This window comes from Perognathus longimembris, chromosome 1 (assembly GCF_023159225.1).
Source record: "Perognathus longimembris pacificus isolate PPM17 chromosome 1, ASM2315922v1, whole genome shotgun sequence".
Classification (NCBI taxonomy): domain Eukaryota; kingdom Metazoa; phylum Chordata; class Mammalia; order Rodentia; family Heteromyidae; genus Perognathus; species Perognathus longimembris.
The window spans coordinates 45,683,990-45,708,207 of NC_063161.1; the positions used below are offsets into that span (position 1 = coordinate 45,683,990).

Below are 24,218 nucleotides of genomic sequence, written 5' to 3' on the forward strand. Positions count from 1 at the left end.
AGCCCCTGGTTTGTTTTTTGTCTTACTTCTTGAATCTATCTTTGAAGGAGTCAAGATGTAAAAGAAAGAGATTTATCATTTATTTAATAGATATCCCAGTGGGGAGAAAAAAAGTCACTTTATTTAGATGAGGCACTTTAAACATGTTTGTGGGGGTATGGGCATTCATGTGTGTATGCACAAGTGTGTGTGTGTGTGTGTGTGTGTGTGAGAGAGAGAGAGAGAGAGAAAGAAAGAGAGACAGAGACAGAGACAAAGAGAGCAGTGAGATGGTTTAGGATAATAAATACTGTGAGGGTAAAGGAACACACCTCCCTGAGCTGGCAGGAGGGCGTGGCAGCAATGTACAGTTTAGAGGATGGCGTTCAGGGATGGGTTGGTGGGTTCAAGGCTGGCTTGGAGGCTGAAGGTGTTCCTCCCTCTCAGCCCAAGAAGCCAAAGAAATTGTGGGAACGGGGAGGTGGGCCCATGAGCATGGGCATCTGGTTCTTGTGGGTGATCTTGATCTGGAAGGGAAGGGAACATATTCAAAGGGAGGACCTGGGGAACTGGGAATCTGAAGTGAAAATCTGTGGACTCTAAAGTAAGTCTCTGGTATCCTGGAGAGCCCACAGGAAGGAGGCTAGGGGCTGGGAAATCAGGGTTCGGGAGAATTAGTACCCAGAGGAATTTTGCGTATCAGGAGGAAGTAAAGAAGCTATAGAATGGAGACATAGAATCACAGAGTTTGAGGGTTCAGTTTACGCCGGTCCTGAGGCTTGAACTCAGGGCCTGGGTGCTGTCACTGAGCCTCTCTGTGCTCAAGGCTAGCATTCTGGTACTTGAGACACAATGCCACTTCCAGATGTTTTTGGTGCTTAATTGGAGATAAGAGGCTCATGGACTTTCTTGCCTGGGCTGAATCATGATCCTCAAATCTCAGCTGAACCATGTGAACCATGATCCTCAAGTCTCAGCCTCCTGAGTAGCTACTAGGATTACAGCATAATCACTGGAACCTGGCCCTTTTTTTTTTTTTTTTTTTTTAATATTGGGGTTTGAGCTCAGGATCTTGAACTTGCTAGGCTGGTCTGATACTGCTGAACCATTCCAGTCCTGTTTTCACTGGTTATTATTTCTTTTTAGGATCAGGTCTTAGTTCCTGCTCAGGCTACTTTTTGCCTTTCCTTTGCTACTGGGAGCACAGGTATACACCACTGTGTCCCGCTTCCCTCCATGGAGCCGGGAGGGGAGTCATGGATTTTCTGCCTGAGCTGGTCTGGTACCATAATCCTTCCTCCAATCTCAGCTTCCCACATACTGAGTGTTCAACTCCCCTTCCCGCCCTCCCTCCACCCCCCACTGCCCAGTCCTGGGCTTGAACTCAGGCATGGGCACTGTCCCTGGGCCTCTTTGTGCTCTACCACTTGCACCAGAGTGCTGCTTCCAGCTTTTTCTGAGTCATTTACTGGAGATAAGAGCCTCACAGACTTTTCTGCCCGGTCTAGCTTTTTGGCTTGAACTCTGGGCCTGAGCGCTGTCTCTGGCTTCTTTTTGCTCAAGGCTAGCACTCTACCACTTGAGCCACAGCGCCCCTTCTGGCTTTTTGTATATATGTGGTGCTGAGGAATCGAACCCAGGGCTTCATGTATACAAGGCAAGCACTCTACCACTAGGTCATATCCCCAGCCCAGGCTAGCTTTGAATCATAATTCTCAGATCTCAGCCTTGTGAGTAGCCAGGATTACAGATGTGAGCAACTGGCGCCTAGCAAGAGGGATTCCATTTTTGACAACCTTAGGCAATACTCACTGTACAGGGTGTCTGCATCCAGGGTTCTCCATCAATTTGCATGGGAAGGGTTTTTGTGGTACTGTGGAAGTCCAAGGAAAAGTGGTGGGGATTTCCTTACCAACCAAATAGCAAAGTTCTGCTTCTCAGGTTGGTTTGGAGACCTTTTGTCACAAGGAAGCATCTCCCCCACTGTTCCCATAATTCTCTGCCATCCTGCCTCCACTCTGCCATCCTCTCCCCGACTGTTCCCATAATTCTCTGCCCCACACGCCTTCCCTCCAGGGTCTTCCTTACTGGAAGGTGATCTCAGAGCACTTGGCCAGTCGATGTCCAGCACTCTTGAGCTTGGTATAGATCTGGCCCATCTCAATTGCACCTTCCAATCCTACTACTTCCAGTCGTTTGTCACTTAGGTCTAGGGGTAAGAAGTAGAGACACAGGTTTCATAGATGCAGAAATCTCTCAAAAGGAGTCAGTCATACCTTCCCACTCAGCCCTGCCCACTTAGCTCCCAAGGATGCTTCTCTGACCTGGCACACAGGTTTTCAGGATGTCTGGGTCGGTGATGACTTTAGCTGTAGTGCCTAAGGCCTGGTTGATCCCACAGATATCCCCCTGTGGTTTCTTGGTATCACCCCAGAGGTTAGAGCCGCCATGTGTACTAGGGATGTTCAATACTGCAATGCCTTCCAGCGATAGGTTGGTCAGATCCAGCGGTTTCCCACAGATCTGAGGGAAGCAGGACACAGCCCCCCCAGGGAGGAAAGCACAGATGTTTTATCTCATAGCATAATTATAGATGTCACTGCTCCCTCTAGCAGGACAAAAGGGGAAGGCCCGGATTTGGAGGTTTCTAAAAGATGGAAAAAAGGGACTTGTGTAGCTTAAGAATTTGGGAAGTCAGGATGGGAGAACTGGGAGGTCAAAGGAATAGAGGTTTAAGAATGTGGGGCATTCTCAGAGGTGCCTGTGGTGGAAGGAAGTTGGATACAAGAAGCTGAAAAGGATATACGCACCTCAACTGTCAAAGAGTCCTCCAGCCTTTTGCACGTTGAGAAGATGGATTCAGATGTAGCAAATTCAAAGTACCATAGCTTGTTCTTCATTCTATGTCAGCCCCAACGCAAGGCCCAGCAAGGAGAGGGAAGGTTGTATAGTACCAGCAGGGATGGTAAGTGACAGGAAAGGACATCAACCTCTCAACTCCAAGGGGAACAAAGGGAGTCTTATTTGGGGGTGGGGAAGAGTTTCCTAAAAATGTTGCGGCCCAGGGGCTGGGGATATAGCCTAGTGGCAAGAGTGCCTGCCTCGGATACACGAGGCCCTAGGTTCGATTCCCCAGCACCACATATACAGAAAAAAAACGGCCAGAAGCGGCGCTGTGGCTCAAGTGGCAGAGTGCTAGCCTTGAACGGGAAGAAGCCAGGGACAGTGCTCAGGCCCTGAGTCCAAGGCCCAGGACTGGCCAAAAAAAAAAAAAATAATAAAAAAATAAAAAAAATAAAAAAAAAAAAATGTTGCGGCCCAGATAAGCATTTTGAGTCAAACCTGGTTACAACGTTTACCAACATTCATTTGGAAGATTGGACAGACTAGCCAGGAAAACAAAAAATCCCTTCCCCTTACCTGCTGTTGAACTTCTCAGGATATTTCTCTCGCATGACATGGAACTGGTGAGCAATAGAGGCATCCTGGAGAGTTAAGAACACATAATAAATTCTGGATGCTGGTGGCTCACACCAGTAATCCTAGCTACTCAAGAAACTGAGATCTGAGCACCACACTTCCAAGCCAGCCTAAGCAGGAAAGTCTGAGAGACTCTAATCATCATAAACCACTAAAAAGCTGAGGCTCAAGTGAGTGCCAGCCTTGAGCAAGAACGCTAAAGGATAGTGGTGAGGTCCTGAGTACAAGTCCTGGGACTGGCCTGAACACATATCAGAAGCAGGACTTCTCTTTCGCTCTTACCCCCTTTCCCTCCTCCCCTCCCTCCCCAGTGTGAATACAGTTATTGTTCCAAGTTCACTTTCAGTTGCTTGGAGAACTGTATCCAACTTCCAATTTTCCTGTGATGTATTACTCTCCTTTAATCTCTCCCTTCCCTTCCTTTTCTGTCCTTCTCCAACTTCTACCTACTTCTTCTCCTCCTTCTATGCTCCAGTCCACTCACCACACCAATGGAGAAATAGTTATTGATGATATGAAAGGGGACTGGGTCACACTTTTCTTCAGTTTTTTGAGGTATCACTTCCACGGACCATCGATCTATATGTACTACCTTACTCATCTCTATATCCTTGAGAATCTTGGCCAAATTCTGTCCCTCATACCCTAGAGATAGAGAAGAAGGAGATAGGTTAGCAGTAAGCTCTTAGTTTCAGAAATCCTTGTTACTCGAAGAGACACTACTTGAGCTTGAACTCTTGAACTGAGGACCAAGGTGCTGTGCCTTAACATTTTTTGCTCAAGGCTGGCCCACTTCCCCTTAAGCCACAGCTCTACTGAAGATTTTTGGTAGTTAATTGGAGATAAGCAACTCACAGACTGATTTTGAACTGTGATCCTCAGATCCTAGCTAGGATTACACGTGTTAGCCACCAGTGCCTGACAAGAGCCATCTTCTGAGCCCCTTCTCCATAGATTCCCAAGGAACAACAGCTTTGGTTCTGCAGAGCCTCCCAGCCCTTGTCAGTAAGAGCAGCATGTGAGGCTCCCACAGACCAAGGTTAAAGCCAGCAGCTTTCTGACCCTTCTCCACATTGCTATGTATGCGTATCTGGAAGTGACTCCAAATTCAACTGAAAGATTAGAGAGAATAGTCTGAAAAATGCTGAAGAACAGTGACAATTGGAGATCCAGCCTTCTCACCAGCCTCATGCTTTCTTGCCCGATTCCATGAGACAGAACACAGAAAAAAGCAAGAGCCTAAACACTGTGATACTGGCACCATGGATAGAATAAAAAGTTCAATAATAAAGCATAGAATCAGGGCTGGGAATGGGGCTTAGTGGGAGAGTGCTTGCCTAGCATGCATCAAAGCCCTGGGCTCCATTCCTCAGTACCACATAAACAGAAAAAGCTGGAAGTGGTGCTATGGCTCAAGTGATAGAGTACTGTCCCTGAGCTTCTCTTGCTCAAGGCCAGCACCTGAGCCACAGCACCACTTCTGGCCATTTTCTATATATGTGGTGCTGAGGAATTGAACCCAGGGCTTCATGTATACGAGACAAGCACTCTTGCCACTAGGCCATATTCCCAGCCCCCAGAAAAACAATTTCTAACAACTTACCTCCTCCCCACCTTAGACAACGTGCAAGATCATTTCCAGTGCCCAGGGGCAACACAGCAACAGGAGGCACAACAGGCAAGTTGGCTTTGTCTAGGGAGGCAGGTAAAAGGAATGGGAGTTGGATCTGGTAGACCACTGCTCCCACATCTGGCCCGAAGCCTCTCCCTCCACTGACCAATGGACTCGAGAATCCAGCCTACTGTGCCATCTCCACCACACACCAATATCCGGCAGTCGGGAACATCTTTGAAGAATCTGAGCCTGAGAGAAAAGGGGAGAGAAGATAAACAATAACAGGATAGAGGCTACTCAACTCCTAGAGAAACATATCTTGTCTCTCATTCCTATATACCTTTTTCCCTTTAGAATCTGGGATGTAGTCCAGTGGTAGAGTACTTTCCTGGCATGCATAGGGCTGGGGTTGAATCCTCAGATGGACAAAACACAGTAGCTAAAAAAACTGCCAAGCACTGATGGCTCATGCCTGTAAATCCTAACTTCTCAGGAGGCTGAGATCTGAGGCTCAAAGTCAGACTAGACAGACAAATCCATGAAACTCTTTTTTTTTTTTTTTTGCCAGTTCTGGGCCTTGGACTCAGGGCCTGAGCACTGTCCCTGGCTTCCTTTTTGCTCAAGGCTAGCACTCTGCCACTTGAGCCACAGGGCCACTTCTGGCCGTTTTCTGTATATGTGGTGCTGGGGAATCGAACCCAGGGCCTCATGTATACGAGGCAAGCTCTCTAGCCACTAGGCCATATCCCCAGCCTCCATGAAACTCTTATTCCAACTAACTGGCAATAAACTAGAAGTGGACATATGGTGCAAGTGATAGAGTTCCAGCCTTGAACAAAAAAGCCAAATAAGAGTGCAAGGGCCTAAGTTCAAGCAGATGCATACATGTGCGCACGTGCGTGCGTGCGTGCACACACACACATGTTTTAAAGATAAAGTCCCATTGAAATCCTAGCTATTCAGGAGGTTGAGATCTGAGGATTGTGGTTTGAAGGCATCCTAGGCAGGAAAGCTTGTGAAGTGATTATCTACAATTAGCTACCCAAAAAATCCAGAAGTGGAGTTGTGGCTAAAAGGGTAGAGCTCTAGCCTTTAGAAAAAAAGCTCAAAGACAGTGCTCAAGCCCCGAGTTCAAGCTCCAGGACCATGCGCACATGCGTGTGTGCGCGCACACACACACACACACACAAATGGAGAGAGAAAAGGTCAGTGGAAAATGTTATACCTATTCCTCAGTGGATAAGAAAGGCTGGGATCGCCATCCTTTGAGAGCAGGATAAATATGGACCAGATAAATATGAACCAAGAGAACAGGATGCCTGCCCTGTGACTGGGAAGGAAGAAATTGGAATTCTGGCAGCATAGGCCTTATCTCCCAACATGTACTCCTTCCTGCTCTCAATCTACATAAAAACACAGACACACAAAAACCACTGTGAGGTGGCCTCTAACCTATACTCACCCTGGCTCAGGACCATCCTTCAGGAGGTTGAACACTTGCCGAGGGTTTAGTATATACTGGAACTTCCAAAGAACCCTGTGTGATGGGAGAATGATATTCTGTATTCTTGATATTCTCAAGGTGTCCTCTACACACACACACACACACACACACACACACATACACACACACACACACACTCCTTTCCTCCCTCTAAACTCTCCTCACCTCTGCCCTTGCTTTCCACCACTCTTAGGATTGACAAAGACTAGAAGTGGGTGGGTATTAGAAACAGGGTCAATCTGTAGTGGGAGAAGAAAATACAGATAAAGAAAACAGGATTTGGTCAGAGTTAATGTAGGCCTTACAGACAAGGGCAAAGGACTGGAATTTCCCAGGGTGCTTTTCCCCTTGGCCTTTTTTCCTATCCCTGACAGAGGAAAGTGTGCAGAGAAGCAGGCACCACTCCCCAAACTTTGCTACTTCAGTCCCTCCCAGGAAGGGTTCCAGCCCAAACCTGGTGCAACCATGAACCCTCAGCTCTGTACCCGCAGAGCCTCAGAGGTGCACAAGTTTAGATCATCCAAGGTCTTCTGGCTTGTTTTGCTTTGTTTGCGATCCTGTCCAGATGCCTGGGAAGGGAGCAAGGGTAAGAAAGGTAAATTGTAGGGGCTGGGAATATGGCCTAGTGGCAAGAGTGCTTACCTAGTATACATAAAGCCCTAGGTTCGATTCCTCAGAACATATATAGAAAATGGCCAGAGGGGCACTGTGGCTCAAGTGGCAGAGTACTACCCTTGAGCAAAGAGAGGCCAGGGGCAGTGCTCAGGCACTAAGTTCAAGGCCCAGGATTGCAAAAAAAGAAAAGAAAAGAAAAGAAAGGTAAATTGTACATGAATCTCTAAACAGGTGGATCTGGCTTAAGTGTGTGTGTGTGTGTGTGTGTGTGTGTGTGTGTGTGTGTGTAACTAGGGCTTGAACTCAGGGCCTCATGCTTGTACTTGGCCTTTTTGCTCATGGCTGGTGTTCTACCACCCGAACCACAGCTCCACCTCTGGATTTTTGCTGGTTCATTATATAGACAGTAATCTCCCAGATTTGTCTGACTAGGCTGCCTTCACACCCTGATCCTCAGATCTCAGCCTCCTGAGTAGCTAGGATTACAAGCATGAGCCATCAGCGCCCACTGGCTTCAATCTTTAAAAGAATAGTCTTTCTATTCTAAATGACATTTTGTGGGGGCAGAGGGAGTTGGGCCAGTTTGGAAAGAAGAGAGGCATTTCTGTTCCTTCCCAAGGCTCTCACCAGGACACTGGGGTAGATGGAAGATGGAGGCAAGATGTGATCACGGAGCAGCCCACCGTCACACTCAGAGCCCATGGTCTGCAGGCAGTCGTCGTGGATCTGAAGGACAAGATGGACACACAGAGATCATGCAGGTGACCTCGCCACCTCACAGTGCAGGACTCTGGATTGGAAAGCAGGCTCTTGGGAACAGGCACAAATGCATCTGTAAAGGAGATGAGGCTGGGAAGATTTGTGCAGGGAGGGCTGTCTGAGCTGGGGTTCCTAAACTGACCTCTAGGTGGCACCATACACAATGCAGCCCGGTGAGACTGTGGTAGGTCCGGATCTTCTTCTGGCATCGGTCACAGCGCCCAGACTCACAGCCTCCTCGCACCCATACGTGTGATTGGATCTTGGGGAGAAAGGAAGCCCCTTGTCTGGAGGGTTTGAGTAGAGACTTGGGAAGGGAAGGGATGAGGGCAGTAGCAGGCCAAGGACCCAGGCCAGGATAGGAGTGGAGGGAGCATGGGGTCACTCACACCAATGTCCTTACGAGACTTGGCATACGTGCTGACTTCACAAGGCATCGCTTTCATGGCACACTGGTCGTGAACAGTATACTTGCACACTGGAGAAGAGGCAAGAAAGTCAGAGCCGTATCTTGGCTTTCCCCCCCCCTTTTTTCTTACTTAAGAGTGAGGAAAGATCATTTACTGGAAGAAGACCTGAAATCCCTTGCTATGGCAAAGAGCCCGGCTGGTGGCTAACACTTGTAATCCTAGCAACTCAGGAGGCTGAGATCTTAGGGTTAGAAGTCAGCCTGGACAGACAGATCCAAGAAGTGGAGGTGTGGCTCAAATTGGTAGACACCAGTCTTAAGCAACAAAGCTAAGCAAAAGTGCAGAAATCTAGTTCTGGCGCACACACACACACACATACACACATCTGGAGTAGAGTTACCTCACTTCTAAGACCTGTGCCTTACTCATCTCCCTTAAAAGAGCAACTGCTGCCCCATGCCTGTCCCCACACCATCCATGATTACATATTTCATAGTATATACATGTGTTTTGGGAAAGCTTTTTCTTTTCCCAGTACTGGGATTGAACTATGAGTGGAACCATGGCCCCAGCTTGTAATCAACCTGTGTGTGTGTATATGTGTGCATATGTGTGCCCATACGTGGGCATGCCTGCAGCTCACATTCAAGGCCAGAGCACTTTAGTGCTCAAGGCTAACGGTCTTTCACTTGAACCACAGCTGCACTTCTGGCTTTTCAGTGGATAACTGGAAGTAAGAGTCTCATGGATTTTCCTGCTCAAGCTGGCTTTAAATCACAATCCTCAGATGTCAGGCTCCTAAGTAGCTAGGAATATACCTGTGAGCCACTGGCACCCAGCTGTATCTTTTGAAAAAAATGTTATTTTAAAGGTGATGTGCAGAGGGGTTACAGTTAAGTAAGTCAGGTAATACATTACTTTTTAGACAATGACCCCCCTTCCCTCTCTCTTCCCCAGTTTTTTCCTCCCATCCCCACCCGTAAGTTGTATAATGCATTGTCACTACTGCTGCATTTGCATTTGTTCTATCAGTCTTTTTTCTTTCTCCTTTTTTTTTCTGGTCCTGGGGCTTGAACTCAGGGGTCTAGGTGCTGTCTATGAGCCTCTTTATGCTCTAGGCTGGCACTCTACCACTTGAGCCACAGCACCACTTCCGGCTTTTTCTGAGTAGTTTATTGGAGATTAGAGTCTCACAGACTTTCCTGCCTGGGCTGACTTTGAACCATGATCCTCAGATCAGCCTCCTGAGTAGGTAGAATTACAAGTGTGACCCACTGGCCCTCGGCTATGTATCACTTTTTTTTTTTGGTGGGGGGGCCAGTCCTAGGCCTTGAACTCCGGGCCTGAGCACTGTCCCTGGCTTCTTTTTGCTCAAGGATAGGACTCTGCCACTTTAGCCACAGCACCACTTCTGGCCAATTTCTATCTATGTGGTGCTGGGGAATCAAACCCAGGGCTTCATGTATTCGAGGCAAGCACTCTTGTCACTAGGGCATATTCTCAGCTGTATCAACCTTTTTAATGCTTAAAATTAGCTTTTTTTTTTGCCAATCCTGGGCCTTGGACTCAGGGCCTGAGCATTGTCCCTGGCTGCTTTTTGCTCAAGGCTAGCCCTCTGCCACCTGAGCCACAGCGCCACTTCTGGCCATTTTCTATATATGTGGTGCTGGGGAGTCGAACCCAGGGCTTCATGTATACGAAGCAAGTACTCTTGCCACTAGGCCATATTCCCAGCCCCATTTAGCTCATTTTCAGTTGAGGAAACTGGATGCCTGAGAGGTCCTGGGTTTGATCCCTAGCACCATAAAAAAAGGGAAAGAAAAATGGAAGAGATGGTAGGAGAGGGGAGGGGAGAAGAGTGAAGAAGAAGTAGGAAGGGGAAAAGAAGAAAGGACAGAAGGAAAAAGAAAAGTAAAGAAGAAACATTCATAAGGCCACAAAACTAGTCAGTGGCAGAGCCCAGGATTCAAATCCAGGTCTAGGGTCAGTATGCCGACAGTCCCACAAATGGCTGGGTTCCCCCTCTGCTCCCATACTCCCAGGTGCTATTACTTACAGTTACAGCTGAGCCCCTGTTTGCCAAGACCAATGCTAGACTCGCACAGGTTGCAGTAGACTGGCCTGGGGAAACGCTTGGGTCTCCACATATGTTGCCCATCATCCTTCAGAGTCTAGAGGGCACAGAGCATATCAACCTCTTAGAGGCCCAACCTTGAGCATGCACAGCCCCAGACAGCTGCTTCACCCATTCTCCCAAGCCTTTCCTACTCACCATCTCCATCCCCAGCAGCACTAGCAGTGGCACAGTGGTGGCTCCCGCTCGGACCCACTCAGCTAGGGAGACAGAGCCACTACCATCATAGTCAATCTCTTTCATCATCTCCTGAAGAATCTGAGTGAGAGTGGAAAGGGACTTTTGGTGTAAGTAGTCCCTCAGATACTTCTCCCAGCATAGCCATCCTAGCCTGTTGGGGATGGGGGAAAGCAGATACTGGACCACAAGGAAAGAGGGTATATAAGGCCAAGGGAGGAATGAATGCCTTACCGGCCTCAGCTCAGAGACATCCCAATCCAGATATTCAGCCATTCGCATCATTTGGAGGATAATTTTTTCCACTTCCTGGGACAAAAAGGATTAGAGCCACAGCCATAGCTGCTTCACTATCACTAGCCAAACTTATCTCCAGAAAACAGGGCTCCTGAGTTCCACCATTAGGTCTAGCTCTTGTTCTTTTCTTTCTTTTTTTACAGTCTTAGGGCTTGAACTTGGGCGGCCTGGGCACTGTCCCTGAGCTTTTGCGCTCAAGGGCAGGACTTTACCACTTTGAGCCACAGCTTCATTTCCAATTTTTTTGGTGGTTAACTGGAAATAAGAGTCTCGTAGACTCTCCTGCTCAGGATGGCTTTGAACCACGATCCCCAGATCTCAGCCTCCTGAACAGCTAGGATTACAGGTGTGACCCACTGGTGCTCAGCCCTGCCCCTCATTCTTAAGATCCCCTTGTCAGAAATAAAGGTGTTTGAATGTTTTCAAGGCAGTCCCCAATTCATGTCTCCAGTCTTCTCCTTCTCCCTCTCCCTTCTCACCCCTCTGCAGTGGTGGAGATCAAAGACAGGGCTTTGGATGTGCAAGGCAAGCATTCTATCCTCCATCCCTTTTCAGCTTCTTCTGCATGTGTGTGTGTGTGTGTGTGTGTGTGTGTGTGTGTGTGTGTGTGTGTGTTACTGGGGTTTAAACTCAGGGTCTGGCATTTTCTCAGGTTGCTTGCTTAATTGGTGCTCTACCACTTGAGCCATGCCTTCAGCCCAGCTTTTTAAGGCGACGAGAGAGTTGAGACAGGAGAGTACAGGCACACTCTCTTGCTTGTCATACAAGTCCCGCAACTCACTGAGCTGTCCAGGATCCCATTTCTGTCCGTGTCGTACAGCTTGAAGGTAACTGTGGGGGTATTTTAGAGGGACCAGGGTCAGTTTGTGAGAAAAACCCAAACAATTCATTCCAGAATACAGGAGAAATAAAAGACACAGGGGATGAGGGGAGCTTCTAAGATCCTAGAGCTTGGGATGGGGCTGAGAAAGGAGACAAAACAGGAAGGGGAAACAGGCACTAGATGCCACCCTGGGTAAACTGTTTGGGTGTGTGTGTGTGTGTGTGTGTATGGGGCTAGAATTCAGCACCTGGGTGCTGTCCCTTAGCTTTTATTTTGCTTAAGGCTGACCCTCTACCAGTTGAGTCATAGCTCCACTTCTAGTTTTTTTTGGTGGTTAGTTGGAGATAAGAAGTTACAGATTTCCTGATTGGGTTTCCTTAGAACCATGATCCTCAGATCTCAGTCTCCTAATTAACTAGGACTACAGGCATGAGCCAATGGCACCTAGTGTCTTACGTAAATCTGATAGAAGAGACAGAATAGGTTCTCATATCCCAAGAACAACCCAAGTTACCTAGAGGAGAATGTGTAAGACATAGGAACTAGAATGACTCTGATGAATGGCAGGAGTTCGGTATAAGCAGTCTGGGGGAAGAAATAAAATAGGTCTATTCTTTGGCACCACTTCTGTCTGGCCTTGTTAGCCTTTAGGGATCCTGAAGCAATGAAAGGAGACAGGCTGGAAAACACCTCTCTTCCCTCTTCACCTTTCCTCCCTTCTCCCAGTCCAGAATGGCAACTCACATTCCAGCTTGTCTTCTGGCCGACCACCCTCCAGGAGAGAGAAGTAGCAGGAGACATCACTGAGACACACTACATCTGCTATTCAAAGAAAAAAAAAAGAAGTTAAGCAGATCAGAGGTCAGGTTCTCTTTCTACTTTGGATCTTTATTCCAACTCCTCTTAAACCTTCCTCTTGCTAATTCCTAGTCCAGCCTGACCACCCTCTACCTCTCTCTTGATCTTCCCACATGTGAGTCACTTCAACTCTCATCCCCAAACCCAGGTTAATTTGAAACACACACACACACACACACACACACACACACATCCCCAGCCTAGCCCAGTCCTATGTGCTTAACCATACCTTTGATCATGGTCTCGTTTAAATAGTGACCAGTGTGGAAGGATTGAAACAGTGCCTGGCTCAGGTGGATGGGAACTTGTTCCACTTCTAGGTAGATTTTCAGGAATTGCTGGAATCCTTCGTACCCAATGGCCTATGAGGACAGTGAGACTCACCCTGGGAATTCAGCTGGTTCTGAGAAGCTGGGGACTGAAGAACTGGGAGTAGTGGAGATGGAGGACAAATGCATAGCTAAGAGACTTCTGAGACAGGAGTATTGTTTCTGGGAACAATTCTAAATATCAAGATTTCTGGTTTTGTCCTACAGCAATAATTGCCCAGGATAATGGACAAAGGGCTATTTAGATGGGAGGTATCAATGGGGTTAAGTCCAGAAAAAACTGTCTCTGGAAGTTGGGGATCCCAATGGAGTAACAGAAGCAAAAATGGAAGGATTTGGTCAAGAAGATGATTCCCCAGCTGCTGCCACTCACATCTCCTTGGAGATATTTAGCCATCTCACCATGCTCGAAGAGCTTTAGGACATCACTGACCTTTTTGGTGGAGTCTAGGTATGAAAAGAATAAGAAAAGAGCATTAATCTAATCTAGTTCAGCTTTTCTGGCTTTCCTTCAGAATCCCACCAAGACATCCAGCAGGAGAAAAAAAAAAGATATTAATAAGGAGAAGAAACTTAAGAGCCAGGCCTAGTGGCTCACACATATAATCCTAGTTACTCAGAAGGCTGAGATCTGAGGATCAGGATTTGAAGCTAGCTGGGACAGGAAAGTCTGTGAGATTCTTATCTCCAGTTCATCACCAAAAAGCCAGAAGGAGAGCTGTGGCTCAAGGGATAGTGCCAACCTTGAACAAAGAAGTTCAGGGATAGTGGCCAGGTCTTGAGTTCAAGCCCCAGGACCAGCAAAAAAGGAAAAGAAATTTCAAGAAGAAACACAGAGTATGGCCTAGTGGTAGAGTGCTTGCCTCACATACATGAAGCCCTGGGTTTGATTCCTCAGCACCACATATATAGAAAATGGCCAGAAGTGGCGCTGTGGCTCAAGTGGTAAAGTGCTAATCTTGAGCAAAAGGAAGCCAGGGACAGTGCTCAGACCCTGAGTCCAAGATCCAGGACTGGCAAAAAGAAGCAGAAGGAGAAGCAGAAGGAGAAGGAGAAATCCAGAAGGAAATCCAGAAGGAAAAATATCTCACATCCTCCAGAGCAGTATGATGCTTTTGTTTTGTTTTTTGCCAGTCTTGGGGCTTGGACTCAGGGCATGAGCACTGTCCCTGGCTTCTTTTTGCTCAAGGCGAGCACTCTACCACTTGAGCCACAGCGCCACTTCCGGTTTTTTCTTTACATGTGGTGCTGAGGAATCAAACCCAGGGCTTCATGTATACGAGGCGAGCACTTTACCACTAGACCATACTACTCCCAGCCCCAGCAGTACCACTCTTTTCTCCCCTCTCCTCTGAGGCCTAGAGCAAGCAGTGAAGGTGGGTGACAGGTGAGACTTCAACCATTTGCCCATCACATCTCCCTTTGCCACTCCTGGGCATTTCTGAGGTGCAGAGAGGCTCAAGATCACCCGGCAAAATGCAGAGTTTAATGAGAAGGAAGAGAGATTCTCTGAGGTTAGTCTCCAGAAGTGAAGGGCTGGGAGGGAAGACTCACATTCCATATATTTTTGCAGTTGGGCAAAGTCTTCAGGGCTTATTAGGCCCTTCTCCTTGGCCATCTTTCTGTTTACCTTAAGGGCGATGGCAAAGACAACCTGGTAGTAGAACTTCCTTCGGTTGCTTCTCCTCAGAGGGTAGTTCTGGAGGAAGACACCGGGAGCCTTTCATGGACAAGAGCCAGCTGTCTGCATTGTTTTGCTTCTGTCAGCCGTCTCTGTCCCTGCTATGGTTTCTGGCCTTTCCTTCTCCCTGAATCTCTTCCTTTCTGGGTCTCTCTCCCCTCTGCCTCTACAGTCCCTAACAGTGCCTGTCCTGTCTTTACTTCTCTGACTCATCTTTGACATTCTCTTCTTTATTTCTGGATCCTCTCCTTACTCCCTCCCGCATCTGTCTTGATTCATTGGACCAGCATCAGTTGTCTGCCCGTCTGTCTATCCAGATCCCTCCTCCCCCCCCTTCCCTGTCCAAATATGTTTCCCTTAATGAGTATCATGGCCTGTTGCCGGTGTTTTGTCTGGCCACCCCCCAGGCTCTGCAGTGTCCCTGCAGTCCCAGTTCCCGGTCCTCCGGCCACCAGTCCCCGCCCTCCTGCTGGCTCTTACGGTGCTAGCGCGCCTCCCCCCACACAACTCCATCACGCCCCGCCTCCAGCCCGGGTCCCCAAGCGGGTCCCGCCACCCCCGCTGCCCTCCCCACCCCCACCCCCCCTGCAACGACCTCTAGCGCTTCGGACGCGAGACACCGAACCAGCTGTGGCTGAGCTCCTCGCCCCGGGCCCAGCCCCGCTTCGCCCGCTCCGCCTCCCAACCAACACCCCCTCCCCCCCACCCCAGCATCCCCGGGATGGGGCAGGTGAGGGAGGGAGGATTCGGCTTCCCCAGGCGCTGCACTGCAACTGCAGGGCTGGGGGAGCTTCGTGCTGAGGACTCACTTCTCAGGGGTCTTCCCCCACCCCCTGCTAGCAGCAGTGCTTAGGGAGCCCCAACTTTTGGCTTTTAGACCTAAGAATCCAGAAGGAGAGGTCATGTGGATCCTGTCATCTGCCCAGGAACTCCTTGATGGTTTAATAAAAAGAAAAAACAAAAAAAACAACAACAACAACAACAACAAAAAAAAACAGGGACAGCTGGGAATGTGGCTTAGTGGTAGAGTGCTTGCCTAGCATGCACAGAGCCCTGGGTTCAATTCCTTAGCACCACATACACAGAAAAAGCCAGAAGTGGTGTTGTGGCTCAAGAGGTAGAGTGTTAGCCTACAGCAAAACAAAACAAAAAAGCCCAGGGATAGCACCCAGGCCCTGAGGTTCAAGCCCCAGGTCTGGCACCCTCCCACCCACACCCACACTCACTCTGACAATAATAGTTTCAAAGATAAGGGGGAGGGGATCTTAAGCCAGCTGGAAATGAGAGTGAATGCCTGTAATACCCAGCACAGAAGAGGCTGAGGCAGAAGGACACAGTTGGAGGCCAGCCTAGGCTCACAGCAAGACCCTGTCTCACAACCACACACCAACTCAAAGTCAAATCCTAAGAGAGGAAGTTACTGGTATAAACACTAAAGATGAAGAAGCTGGAGCTAAGACAGGCTGGGATGGAGGAGTCCAGGCTCCGATCCCAGGACTACATGAGAGGACCTCTATCACTCTGCACTCTCTGGTTCTCTCCCAGTCACATGCTGCTTTCTAGTATCACTGCCCTCCATTCTAATCCTCAAGCATGCCAAGTTCTTGGCTGTCCAGGGCCATGAGACTTGATGTTCTGCCTGCCTGGAAACACCCTTCCCTACCTCTTGGCAGAGCTGTTTGGACATTTCTACTGTCTACCTCTATGGGGCACATTTCTGTCTCAGGGGCTCTATGGGAACACTTGGGAGGGGCTCCTGGGACACTGATACCCTGGAAAAAAAGACTGCCCATCTGGCCTTTATCAATGACAGTACTTCGGCTTCTGCTGTCCACAGATCTTATTTGGCTTAATTCTGATTATTACTTGTGGATTCTTGTGTGTACATGCACGTGTGCCTGTGTGTATCCCCATAAGCATGTGGTAGTACTGGAGCTTAAACTCAGGGCCTCTCACTCTGCCTTGATTTCTTTCTTTTTTTTTGGCCAGTCCTAGGGCTTGGACTCAGGGCCTGAGCACTGTCCCTGGCTTGTTTTTTGCTCAAGGCTAGCACTCTGCCACTTGAGCCACAGCGCCACTTCTGGCCGTTTTCTAGACATGTGGTGCTGGAGAGTCGAACCCAGGGCTTCATGTATACGAGGTGAGCTCTCTTGCCACTAGGACATATTCCCAGCCCTCTGCCTTGATTTCTTTGCTAGTACTCTACCACTTGAGCTACAGCTCTACTTCTAGCTCTTTGCTGGTCAATTGGAGATGAGAACCTGGCTTTTCTGCTTAGACTGGCTCCAAACTATGATCCTCAAATCTCAACCTCTAGTAGCTAAGATTACAGGCATAAACTACTTGGCGCCCACTTAGATGACTTTGAAATTTTAAGAAATGCAATCTAGAACAGAAAGCCATAGGGAGAGTAACTGAGAAAAGACAAAAAAGAGACAAGATTCTCTCTCTCCCTCTCGTTGGTCCTATGGCTTTAACTCAGGGTCTAGACACTGTCCCTGAGCTTCTTTGCTCAAGGCTAGTGCTCTACCATGTTGAGCTACAGTGCCACTTCCAGTTTTTCTGGTGGTTAACTGAAGATTTAGTCTCATGCACTTTCCTCCCTGGACTAGCTTTGAACTGTGATCCTCAGATCTCAGCTTCCTGAGTAGCTAAGTTACACTTGTGAGCCACTGGCATTGGAGTCGCTCCCTATCTTTTTTCACAGTTATCCAACTATTTCTTGCTCATTCCTGGATCCCAGGTCTTAAACCTGGATACGTTGTGTATATAACCAAAGTTAAGATTGTTACCTTTTTTTTTTTCTGAGACAGTCTCATTATTTAGCTCAGACTAACCTTTAACTCTGATTCTCCTGCTGTAATACGTAGTCAGATCTGGCCAGCGCCATCATTGGCCACATGGCGAGTTATACTCTCTGGCATCTTGTCTTGATGGGTGTGCCTGAATTCCTAGAGAAAGGGAAGTCCCATCCCCAGGTGATAGGTGTTGCTGAATCCCAAGAGGTGGGCACATGGCCCATAGGTTACTGAACCTGTCAGTCAAGTGCTTGGGACTGGGAGCTTCCTGTGACCCTGCCCCCTGACCTGACCCTATTTAGAGTCAGATCAGCCCTGGTGCCATAATACCACGCTACTTGTCTCCGCGTCCGAGTCCTGTCTTCTGTCTCCTCTCCGGTCACTACACGCGTCCCAAGTCAGCTCTCCACTGAAGCTGAATTGATCTGGTGGTATTGTTTTTTGTTCTTTCTTTCCTCTCTGGCCTGTTTCCTGATACTGTTAAAGGTATTTGTGGGCTGCAGGCCTTTGTAACAACTGGCTGCCTGCAGACTGCTAATGCTCTCATAGAAACTCCAAGTTTCGATCCTTCAATACGTGGCTTCTCAGATAATTTACTACATAACACTGCTTTAGCCTCAGAGTTCTGGGATTACAGATACCAAGTACCAGGTCTGTCTCAAGAATGGAATTTTTATTTATTTACTAGTTTGAAGACAGTGTCTTGCTAGGTAACTCAAGCTAGCCTGAAGCTTGTTATATAGAACAGGCTGGTTTCAAACTCTCTGTTCTTCCTGCCTCTTGTTCCTGAGTGCTGGGATTATAGGTATGCACTACCACACCCAGTTTAAGAGTGGACTTTTGAATTAGAAATAGGTTAGAATCCTAGCTCTCTCAGATGAGTCACTTCATCTATTTAAACCTCAGGATCTTTTTTTTTTTTTTTAAAAGCTGAGGATTGTACTGGGCTTTGAGCAAGCTAGGTAAGGGCTGTATTACTGAGTTATACTTCCAGCCCAATCTGTTTTCTAATCAGTAAAAATGGTTATCTAGAGAAATCAGTCACAAACTGGGATTAATATTCTTTAAAAAGGAAAATGTTACATACACTATATATATATATAAATGTTTCCATGGCAAAGAGTAAGAATTAAATAAACATTAGCTGTTATTAAATAAGGAGTACCTACCGAAGAACATCTGGATATTAGGAAAAATGCCTCTGAGCCAGAAAGACAGAAATTCTAGAGATTTCTATCAGTAGTAAAGCCCAGTTTTAAACTCCCTGCCCTTATTATGTAGATCATGTACAGACATGTAGTACCATTAGAATCCTGAACTTTGCCTCTGGGAGGATGACGAGCTGGCTAGAAGAAACTAGACTATCTGGGTTCAAGGACATTACTGGGCTGGGGCATTGGACTTGAGGACTCCTGGGATCTATTGAGTTCTTCCACCTGACTTCTCACCAGAAGTTAACTGCTCCTAGAGCTGAAGAGCTGCAAACTGGGGCCTTAAAGAACTAGAACAAGGGCTGGGAATCTGGCTTAGTGGTAGAGTGCCTGCCCTGCATGCATGAAGCCCTGGGTTCAATTCTTCAGAACCACATAAATAGAAAATGCCAGAAGTAGTGCTTTGGCTCAGGTGGTAGAGCACTAACCTTGAGCAAAAGAAGCTTAAGGACAGTGCCCAGGCCCAGAGTTCAAGCCCCTGGACTGACAAAACAAAAAAAGACACTGGAACCAGAGCTAGGGGTTTGGGTCAAGTAGTACCATGCCTAAAAGCAAGAGGGTCTGAGTTCAAACCACCATACCAGAAAAAAAGGAGAAAAAAACCCAAACAAACAGCTGGCATAAGTCCAATGTTGTCCTCCAGCTCCATCCCAACCCTGAGGCTATAACTTGGGCTAGTCCAGGCGAAATCAGGGCTGGAAGGGTGGGGTCTGCTGCCCGCCTGCCAGTTATTTGTGACTCACCCTTCTCTCCTCTAGTTTCTCTCCTCACCTCTACCAATTTGGAAAGAGCCAGGAAGACACTGACTTGAAGGGAAAAGAGTCCTAGAACACCCTCAGATTAGGGAGTGGCTCTCATAATTTTCCAAAGGAGGAAACTGAGACCCAGAGAAAATATGAGTCTCAGGATCACAGTCATTCCACTAAGCCTCGGTGCCTCTCATTCTCGAGATCAGATGGTAAAATTGCTGTTAACTAAGAGACACATATTTCCAAAATCAGTGCTAGTGTATTTAAAGTTTTCTTTTCCTTTTTGCATTCATTGTTCCCATGCCAAGTCATTGAAGTTGACCATTTACTCAAAAATTAGCTATGCCTTAGGACAACCAAGCTGTCCTAGCAGGAAATCCTAAGGGTCAGGCGCTCCTCATTTGAGGACCTAGGCCAGATTACCTGGATTTCAGAGTTCCTTAGCCATATCAGGAGGGTTTTCCCACTTCTCCACCAGCAATAAATGAGAGTCTATTCTTTCCTGCCCACCTCTGCTACTAGTCAGTGATCTCCAAGAGGGAATTATTTAGCTTGAAGCCTCAAAATTCATTAAGCCTCCACAAACATCACAGGTGAGGGTGTTGCCTGGTTTGGGGGATGGTACCAATGTTCTTATGTGGGGGGTGTTATTGCGCAGCGCAGGACAGGAGGAAGTTACGATGTTGGCATGCTTGGGGAATGTGAGCTTATTACATATATTCTGAGGCTGAAGAGATGTACAATAATATTGCATTTCTTCCTCAGTAAGGCTCATTTCTCCTATTTTAAGGTGAAAAGTAGGATTCCGTTTGGGCTATTTTCAGAAACTTCCCGGTGACAGGTGTAGGAAGGATGGAGATGGGAAGTTGGGAACCTGGAGGCCAAACAAGGCGCTTTCTCCACCCTTGCGGCGCTGTGGGGGGTTCCAAAAGGGACTTTCCTACCCAGCAGGTCCCCGGAGGCAGTTTCACCATCTCTCAGGGTGTGCAGGGGCGATGGAGGGGGTAGATCTGGGGAAACACTTCCTGTGGGGTTCTGGCCCAGCCCTCGGGCAGCCCCCCTGCATCCCAGCGCAAACCTTTCTAGCCACCCTCTCCAGCTGTCGCGCTTCCTCCTTTCTCGATCCCGCAGCCCTAACCCAATTCGTGGGGTGTCCCCATCCGCGGCCCCCACCCTCTCGCCCCGGGAACGTGCAAGTGGTGGGGGGGGGAGGGGGCTCGCGGGGTCTCTACCTTGCCCGCGGAGGGCGCGCAGTCCGAGCAGAAGCGCCGGCGCTGGAGCTGGAGCCGGGGTTGGGCTGCAGGGGCCGGGCCAGGAGACGGGGCCGCCCCGCTCCTGACGACACAGCTGCCCGCCCCCCCAACCCAGCCTGCCCAGCCCGCCGCTCCCGAACCCCCAACTCCGGGAACTTCAGTACTGGACAGGCCTGGATTTCCAGGTTTCCAACGATCACGATGGTCTCCAGAGCTAAGGGTTGGTGCCACTTTCTCCACTTCCTGAGCTCCTCATCTTTTTCCCGCGCCTGGGGCAGCTCTGCCTCTATTTCTCAATCTAACTACCCACAGCTTCTCTCTCTCTTCTCCGCCCCCCATCCCTAACCTCACAGGCCAAGATGGAGGGGAGGGGGAATGCTGCTGTTAGAACTGGGTAGCAAGCTGTCCAGCCAACCAATCAGCTGGCTGGCTCTCCTAATTGTCATCCTAGACTTCCCTGGCCACCTCCTTTACACTGAGAGGACTTTCCAGAAGATCCCACTGGGGCTGAACCCAGAGCACCAAACTCCACATCCGGAGGCCTATAAGGTTTTACACTGTCTGAGACAACCTGTCACCACCACCCCTCCCCCTTTCTCTTCCAGGTTCCCCTCCTTCCGCCAAGGCTCATCTTCTCCTTAATTCTACCCATATAAAGAGTACTCCAGTCTGTGCCCACTTCCCCCATGCCCCAACCCTCCCGTTTTACCTCTTGACCTTGGCAATTGGGGCAGAAGGCTCTGGCCAAAAAGTTGGAGCTGAAAGCAGACCCTTCCACCTTCTCCTGACTGGAATCCGCCAGGGAACTATCAACGTTCTTGTAACAGCACGGATAGGGAGGCTGGTAGAGCAAGGGAGAGAAACAGAAGCCTAGGGCCTCACTGGTAGGAACTGGGACCCAGACATCCTGCTCCTTGGCCCCGCCCCAACCACTAACTCCCTCCTACTCTTTATTGAAGTAGGGCGAGGTAACAAGATCTTGGGTTCCTGGAATTACCCCTCTTATACCTAGGGGTGGGAAAGGAGAGAGATTCCTCTGGCTAGAAGGTGTGTGTGTGTGTGTGTGTGTGTGTGTGTGTGTGTGTGGCTTTGGGTGAAGTGTGTGGTATAAATGTATGTTTTGGTGGGGGGGGGGTAAAGAGGAAAAAATGAATGAATACATAGGCAGGCCCTCTAGTGGAAAGAGAGGGACCTAAGCAGTTCTCCACTATATCAAGATTAGGTGGTGCTGGACACTCACATATGTAATTCTAGCTACTCAAGAGGCTGAGATCTGAGGATCATGGTTCAAAGCCAGTCAGAGCAGAAGAGTGCATGAGATTCCTATCTCCAATAAGCTAACAAAAAAAGCCAGAAGGGGGCTGGGGATATGGCCTAGTGGCAAAAGTGCTTGCCTCCTATACATGAGGCCCTGGGTTCAATTCCCCAGCACCAGATATACAGAAAATGGTCAGAAGTGGCGCTGTGGCTCAGTGGCAGAGTGCTAGCCTTGAGCAAAAAGAAGCCAGGGACAGTGCTCAGGCCCTGAGTCCAAGGCCCAGGACTGGCCAAAAAAAAAAGCCAGAAGGGCTGGGAATATGACCTAGTGGTAGAATGCTCGCATTCAATACATGAAGCCCTGGGTTCGATTCCTCAGCACCACATATATAGATAAAAGCCAGAAGTGGTGCTGTGGCTCAAGTGGTAGAGTGCTGGCTTTGAGCAAAAAGAAGCCAGGGACAGTGCTCAAGCCCTGAGTCCACGCCCTAGGACTGGCAACAAAAACAAAACAAATAAACAAAAAGCCAGAAGTGGAGAATGGAGCTGTGGCTCAAGTGGTAAGAACACTGGCTTTGAGAACAAAAGAAGCTCAGGAATAGCACCCACATCCTTGAGTTCAAGCCCAGGTTAGAAAGATAGACACACACACACACACACGAAAAAAGAAATAAGCTTGTTGAAATGACTTCCCCACCTTTACCATAAATATCATTGCTAAGTACTGACATATGAGGGTATTATTGGAGATTCCTGGTAGGTGTTGGAACGTCAGTCTCTCTGTTCCTGTGTCCCTTCCAGGTCTCATCCTCAGTTTTAAAAATGCAACGGCACTAGCTCTCCTCATCCTTTTCTTTCTTCTCTTTTTTTGGTAGTGTTGAGATCAGGGCCTGACATGCTAAGCAAGCCCTCTACCATTATCTCCCCAGCCCCCATCCTTCATTCTTAACAGTACTTTCTTAACTGTTAGCAAAGCTTTGTCTCCTCTTCCTATATGACTCCTTAGTCAACATTTTTTTTGAGACAGGGTTTCATGTAGCCCAGGGTGGCCTCAAATATGAGATCCTCCTGCCTCAGAATCCCTAGTGCTAGGATTACAAAGTGCCACCAACCCAGGCCTCAACAAACACTTCTGAAGGCCTAATATATATCAAATCCCATACTTGATTCTATAGGACAGGCAAAAACATAGATCAGCTATGGACTGTATGGAAGGGGTTTGGAGTGTATACACCTCCCTGTTTTGAGCCACTCTAAACAAACATACAATTCAAGATTGGGTCCATAACTGGGCTGGGAAGGTGGCTTAGTGGTAGAGTGCTTGTCTGGCATGCATGAAGTTCTGGGTTCAATTCCTCAGTGTCACATACACAGAAAAGGCCAGAAGTAGTGCTGTGGCTCAAGTGGTAGAGCTCTAACCTTGAACAAAAGAAGTTCAGGGACAGTGCACAGGCCCTGAGTTCAATCTCCAGGACTGGCAAAAAAATAAAAATAAAAAAAACAGGCCCATGACTTTGCTTTCCATCAATCCTTACAGAAAGTTAGAGACATTACCTTTTGTTTGTGTTGCTAGAGATGAACTTGGAGCTTCACACTTGCTAGGCAAGCACTCTTATTACTAAGCTACATCCCCAGCCCTAAAGTTATTTCTTTGAAGACATTTTTGAACTTCAAAGTAGAGTGTAACAGCCTGGTACTGGTCTTGCCTGTAATCTTAGCTACTCAGGAGGCTGAGATCTGAGGATTGTGGTTCAAAGCCAGTTTGGGCAGGAAAGTCCATGAAACTCTTATCCAATAAACTACTCATAAAAAGCTGAAAGTAGTGGTGTGGCTCAAGTGGTAGTGTTAGCCTTGAGCACAAAGAGGCTCAGACACAGTGCCCAGGCTCTGAGTTCAAGCCCCAGGATGCACCCCCCCCCCCAAAAAAAAGAAAGAAAATAGGTGTGAGGTTATTTCTGTTATAAGGAATAAGAGAAAACCAGTCTTACTTTAGCCTTCTTTCCATCTTCTTTGGAATAAGAGAAAACCAGTCTTAGTTTAGCCTTCTTTCCATCTTCTTTGGGATCTGTGCTCCATCACACCCCTTTGGTTGTTGGTGGGGGTGGGGGAATAAAGGGCAAGAAACATCTAAGGAGGCTTCTACTGCCTAAGGTTCCAGGTGCTCATCTCTTTAATCAACCACATCATAAAAGTCAGAAACAAAGAAACCACAATGAACAAAGGCAAAGGAAAAAACAACAGCCTGTTCTCCCCTGGCCTCTTCTTTCCTCTCTTCTTCCTCAGGGTGGG

The 24,218-nt window shown here is 48.1% G+C and overlaps 1 protein-coding gene across 6 annotated transcripts; it reads right to left on the bottom strand.

Annotated features, from left to right (window-relative positions):
• Nucleotides 1-22: 22 nt before the first annotated feature.
• On the bottom strand, nt 23-23,933 carry Dgka (diacylglycerol kinase alpha). 6 transcript variants are annotated; one of them, XM_048362200.1, is made up of 25 exons: nt 23,918-23,933; nt 21,390-21,513; nt 14,535-14,679; nt 13,354-13,427; nt 12,881-13,013; nt 12,538-12,612; nt 11,752-11,801; nt 10,908-10,982; nt 10,635-10,754; nt 10,419-10,533; nt 8,342-8,430; nt 8,095-8,214; nt 7,821-7,919; nt 7,064-7,147; nt 6,744-6,817; nt 6,537-6,611; nt 5,238-5,323; nt 5,063-5,152; nt 3,944-4,104; nt 3,400-3,464; nt 2,790-2,880; nt 2,304-2,502; nt 2,068-2,188; nt 1,792-1,852; nt 23-506 (listed from the first exon to the last, which is right to left on the bottom strand). In XM_048362200.1, the coding sequence occupies exons 3-25, from the start codon at nt 14,596-14,598 to the stop codon at nt 423-425; spliced, it is 2,205 nt and encodes a 734-aa protein (XP_048218157.1). In that variant the 5' UTR covers nt 14,599-14,679; nt 21,390-21,513; nt 23,918-23,933; the 3' UTR covers nt 23-422. The 6 variants fall into 6 exon arrangements, with proteins under 6 accessions (XP_048218157.1, XP_048218167.1, XP_048218185.1 ...); XM_048362210.1 differs by having other exon boundaries at nt 12,538-12,615; nt 14,535-14,610; nt 23,918-23,932; XM_048362190.1 differs by having other exon boundaries at nt 24-506; nt 12,538-12,615.
• Between the last annotated feature and the right edge of the window lie 285 nt (nt 23,934-24,218).